The sequence below is a fragment of the Apis dorsata genome, unplaced genomic scaffold, assembly GCF_000469605.1.
Source record: "Apis dorsata unplaced genomic scaffold, Apis dorsata 1.3 scaffold_8, whole genome shotgun sequence".
Lineage (NCBI taxonomy): Eukaryota > Metazoa > Arthropoda > Insecta > Hymenoptera > Apidae > Apis > Apis dorsata.
Genome location: NW_006263311.1, coordinates 685,205 through 690,925, shown reverse-complemented (window position 1 = coordinate 690,925; position 5,721 = coordinate 685,205). Strand labels below are relative to the sequence as shown.

Here is a 5,721-nt window from a genome sequence, read left to right as displayed (position 1 = left end):
CTCTCTCTCTCTCTCTCTCTCTCTCTCTCTCTCTCTCTCTCTCTCTCTCTCTCTCTCTCTGCACCGAAACAACGACCGATATTTCGCATTTCGACGAATATTTGCGCGCAACGATATCGACTCGGTTAGAGCTGCATCCACGATGAATTCGCCATTGTCGCCCTTACGACGCGATCTCTCTCGTTGAATGTAAATTTTGATGAGACACTTTGCCGGTCGCGTTTCCTCGATCCACGCGAGAGAAAACTAGGCCCAGCGTTAATCGAGGCTCTATACAAATATACGACTGACGCGCTCGATTATCGATCTGCCCGCTCGCCAATTTTGTCCCGAACAATGACACGGAATAGTGAAGTTTGTGCAACGATTCCGACACGTGTCGATTTCTATAATTAATCGATGTATAAACGATTCGATATCGATACCGATCCAATGTGAATCGAATTACAATTGGATGTTGAAGAAATATTCGAAAAACGGATTGTTGTAAAATTTCAAGCGAGTCTCTCTTTGATTATCCGCGTTGAGCATCGTATAATCGGAGTAAGAAGTAAACGCGAAACTTTTCTCGAAATTTTTATTTTGAAATCGGCTGTTGATTGGATGGAACGTTAATCAACCGAGATATCCGATGTACCCTTTGTTCGAACGATGCGCACTTCAATGCTGAAATTTCCTCGACTCTCCAGGACAAAAATGATCGTTTAACGATGACGGGGCTCGACACGACGAATCGACACGTTTTGTTTCGGCCGAGACACGCGGGATCGCCTTCCCCCTTCATCGACACTTCATTAACCGCCATCGCGTTCGGGAAACACGCGAGCGTTGTTAACACGAAGGCAAGGGAAAGCTGGTGTTTTGCTCTCGAGATGAAATCGTGATACGACGTTTGATCACCCTCGCACCGAATCATCGAGTAATTGCGCTGCGATATCGCGGGTAATTAGTAGCCTGCCTAGCTCCTAGGGAAATTACAACGTTTTCCGGAATATTATCGGATCTTGATGTACGTACACAGCAGTTAACGCGACTTTAACGATGCGCGTACAATTATACGCGACGTATCGTACACTATATTCGCTGTATATATATCTTCTGTAAGGCGTAGAAGCGAAAACAAACACAAAAATATTGACATTCGAGTTTCGCTTATTAACGTGATTACAACGTTTCTCGAGCAGTGATACTTTAACTTCAGCAGCAATCGTCACGCAATAATTCTATATATTCGATATTTCTTCTTTTCGTAATCTGATCTTCTTCATCTTGGCATAATTTATTAGCTTCGATCACGTCTTTATTGATTACTGTAAAATACTGGGAATGGACTTTTCTCCAAATTTTTCCAAATTTCTCCAACGAATCTCTCAAACTCAAACACGTTCATATCCACACTCCCGAACGCTTTCTATTCAAATCGCGGTAGACTTCCGTGGAATAAACACATATCTCTTCAAGAACCAGCACGTATCCCTTTAATAAAACAGCTCTTCCTTCTCAATATATTTCGTTTCGTCCTCTCGAACGGATCCTCCAAACACATCTCACCGAGATACAACGAGATTCTACACGTGTAACACGCGTGTGCTTTACGCGACGTGTTTCGATCTCGAGTATTTCATCCCGAAGGCCTCGAGTCAATTCGATCGTTAGCGATTTAACGACGTAACGTGCTCGCTAGGGGAAGGGTTGGCACAACGGGGGGGCCCCTCTTATACCGGTCCTTATCTGCTCGCCGGCCTGCTCGTTGTTCTTTTTGTTTCCACTTTCCTCTTCTTCTATCGAGGCATGCATTCGAGGCATTGTTAGCGCGCGGGCGAGCCTTCCTTTTATCTTCCCCGCTGTTATTCGCTCCGTTCCCCTTTTCCCCTTCCCCGCCCCATTTCTCTCCTTTTCTCCTTTTGTCTTTATCCACTCGTGATAACGACGTTCCGTTGGTATCAAATTGATCAGACGAGACGCGCTTTAACGACGTGCCGCGTATGACTGTGCCCGGGGTGTAGCCAAGCCTCGCTTCATTGACGATCGACCTCCTTTCGTGTCCAACCTCCTCTCTCCTCCCCCCCGCTTCGATCGCGAGTAATTATGACGCGGCGCTTTATCTCCAACGCTGTACTTCGCTTTACGCTTACGAAATACCGAAAAGATTTCGCGCCAGAATTTTCCTGTCTGTTTACAAACAAATGAATCATCCGCCAATTTTTGTCGTTTCGACTTCGAACGAAAGATAACGAAACGCGTTCCTAACGCGTTGATTTTCCAATCGATTTGACGAGAAGTAATGGAAAGTAACTAGTAAAGAAAGAGAATAGGGATGCTCGAGTGAGAAATCATCTTACGAGATAAGATACACGAGGATATACGTAGTAAGAAAATAGCTAGAGGTATTAAAACGCAGAGGAAGAAAAGTGTGTATCAAAATATTTGCCTCGTTCGTTGCAGTTTATTGAAAAAGCGTATTCTATATTTACAGTATAAAAACGTTCTTGACCGCAATTTCCTGTGGCGGTATAAGCGATAACGGAAGCCTTTGGTATGGAGAGGAGAGAAAGCGGGGAAACGATAAGGTGTTTATAACCAGGTAAGGAAACGATGGCCGATCGATCGATCGGCGAACGATCAATATCCGTCCTCGGCCGAGTAAGGGGAGACGTAATCTTGGACGTGTTGTTCCTGTTGCGCCGCGTCTTGGTGATCGTGAACTCTCGGCTGGCCTTGGCCGGGGCCGGAGATGCCGGCCGTGTGCTCGTTTTTCCCGGAAGTGTGCACCACGGCGTGAAATCCATCCTTGTCCGCCCGATAACTGACCACCCGAACGCTACCGTTCGGTTCCTTCACGCTGTATTGGCCGGACACGTTGCTTCCTGCGCGAGAAAAGAGAATGGAGAGAAACGGTGAGATCCTTTCTTCAATTTGTATCCATTGTAGTCGTAATCGAATGACGAAGACGAAGATCCCGCGCTTCTTATCTTACTCAATTTTAATGAAAGATAATCCAATGGATTATCCTGATGGATCATTGAAGATCTCGCGTGTGAAGTTTTAATTTCGAGTAATGGAATAACCGAGTTATCCTCTAGATATTTGAGGACACCGCTTGTTCGACTTTACAAACCAGTTGAACCACGTGAATTTATGTAACGATCAATATTTATAATCGCTCCAATTCGAATAAAATTTCATTAAGACTCTCGAGGCAAGTCCCGTTTCGGCGTCGAGCAATCGATGAATATATAACTCGCGCGAATGGTGGATCAAAGATCACGATCCTTAATTATTTATCGCCGTGCTTATCCCTCGGCCACGCATTCGCGATACGCGACCACGTGAATTACACTTTGCGGTCGAGTTGCCTCCGTTTCCCGGCCACGGTGGTTCCATCGTACCAGAGACAAAATTCGAGACGAAACGCGCTCTCAAAGGAGAAGCTGAAACGTCCTTACATCGCAAATGGAGGACGTTTCTAAATGGAGGATGGAAAAAACTAGAGAAAGAGAAAGAGAGAGAGAGAGAGAAGTTTAATCTCGGCTCACCGTCTCGCCTCTCCTTCTGCCCGTGAAAATCGCCCGTCTGATGATCCTCCACGCCGTACGAGAACTCGTATCTGGGACGCGCAACGTAGTCGAACGAGTAGCCGTGTTGCTCCCCCTGTTGTTCGTGCAAATCGTTCGAGTTGTCCCCGTGATTCACCGAAAACGGCACTTTCACCTCGTACACGGGCCCCTCGACAGGCCCGTGAAACTGGAGATACGAGGTTGCCAGTGAATCATGTTGCTCAGGATCCTGTTGTTCGTGGAAATCCTCTCCGTCCAGGGATATCACGCCGCCCCGTGATCGATGGCCGAGAGCCAGCGCGATGGTCAAGGCGATACCGACCTGTTTCACGTACGCAAAAAAAAAAAGTCACCTTTCAAACTACCTCGTAACCTGACGTTTTTCTCCGCCCAGATCTGGAAGATCAATCGTCCAAAGATTTACCGGTGGCGATCGACCGGTGGAAAAAGGCGACGTTTAAAATGGATCGAGTTTCCAACGATCCCCGTGATTTCTCTGATGATTCTACTATTTTTTGGAAGGAGATAATTTATTAACACGCGTAAATGCGCGTTTCTAAGTTGTCGAAAAAATTAAATTAAACATGGATATGTATAATCAACGATATGTGAAATCGTGACAAGGCGTGTTGCATAATGATGAGAGGAATACGTAAGTGCACTTATATTCGATAAATCGAATCTGAGATGGATAGGAGGGACGAAAACAACATCGATCTGAGATGTTCCATTTTCGATTGTCGCAGGGGTGGTACACAAGCGTTTACCATCGTATCGAAAACAGACTCTAGCCGGTCGATTATACAAGGCAATAAAAGTTTCGCGTTTCATCATGGATTGAAATTCGATTCTCATCGTTTCTTTTGTACGCGTTTCGCTTTGTTTGCCCGTTTACCGTGGCAAACGCAATTATTGAATACGGCTTCGCCGTATAAAATATATCGAGCCAAAGTACCGTACAAATGTAGATAAAAAAAAATGAAAGAGGGGGAATGCAAATGGGTCTCTCGCGCGAATCTCGTGTAATTTTTGCCCATGATTTAACCGTGGTAATTCGCAGGTTTCAATTACCGTCTCATTTGTAACGATGTAACAACTGTTGAAACGTGTCAAACACGAGCCGGAGAAATCACGTTAAAAAAGAATGGCAGTTGGTTTTAATTACGCGACACAAGTCCAGAATAACAAGCACTCCGGTGTGTTTCCATACGCGACGCGAACGTCGTTATACGTTCCTCCAAAATCGTTGCACCGTGTTCTCCGCTATCTTTGATTCCCTCGTAGTTATTTATTCGATCGGTGGAAATGCTACGACGATTTTTTTTTTCTATCCCATTAAGGAAACGGTTCCGTGTAACATCCGTGTGCACGTCTATGATTAATTCCTTTTATCAAATTGGTGCATTATTCTTGCCTAAAGGGATAAATCGATCGGAATTAAACGAGACTAATTGGGCCAATTTGATCCACTAAAATTTATATTTCTCTATGTTCTTGTAAAAAAAGAATAATTATACCAATTTATTTAATTGAACAGCAATTTGCGATTATCGATCTCGAACTCCACTTTATTGTATGGCGCTTCTTTTAACGTGCTCATTCGTTTGGATATTCTTATAAATTATTAAGAATTATATCGATATTGCAGAGAAGCTGACTTCCATCTCTCGTACAGTTTTCTCCAATTTTTCCTTGCGAAGCACACTTTCGAAAAAAAATTCGCGATAGTTCCGACAACCACTTTCTCTCGCTCCTCTCTTCTTCTCTCCTCATCTCTTCCCGCCCCCCTTTCTCTTCCCCTTCCTCCGACTCGCGATTCTCTTAAATTTGTTTCTCCCAATAATATCTCTTCCTCGATACTCTACCTTGATCCTCGTGTTTCCCATCACGGTATTTAAGCCGGCCAAGTGAGAACTGCAACTTTCCAGCATGTGTCCCTAGCCTTTTATACCGTCGCGACGTACTCTGTAAACACGCCGCTCGTAAACACACGTGAATCTTCCAGTTGGCCATCGCGTGCGTGCAAGTTGGTGAATTTCGCTTGGACCCTGCTTTTCTCTCCTCTCCTCCCCTCTCTTCTTTTCTCCTCTTCACCTCCGATGCAACGACCTTTCACGTTCGGAATCGCTACAACGGAACCGATTGTCGTTGCCAACTTCTCATG

At 44.9% G+C, this 5,721-nt stretch overlaps 1 protein-coding gene across 2 annotated transcripts in view; it reads right to left on the bottom strand.

The window, feature by feature from the left end:
• LOC102672517 (adult-specific cuticular protein ACP-22-like) overlaps nt 1-5,519 on the bottom strand; it is a 13,052-nt gene extending 7,533 nt beyond the window's left edge. Inside the window, exons 1-3 of one of the 2 annotated variants that reach the window (XM_031508799.1) lie at nt 5,423-5,519; nt 3,537-3,879; nt 2,621-2,867 (exon numbers count right to left, since the gene is read on the bottom strand). In XM_031508799.1, coding sequence (XP_031364659.1) covers nt 2,623-2,867; nt 3,537-3,879; nt 5,423-5,488 — 654 coding nt within the window. In that variant the 5' untranslated portion in view covers nt 5,489-5,519 and the 3' untranslated portion in view covers nt 2,621-2,622. Of the gene's footprint in view, nt 1-2,426; nt 2,868-3,536; nt 3,880-5,422 lie in introns of those variants that run through there. The other variant, XM_006607627.2, reaches the window with a different exon arrangement.
• Between the last annotated feature and the right edge of the window lie 202 nt (nt 5,520-5,721).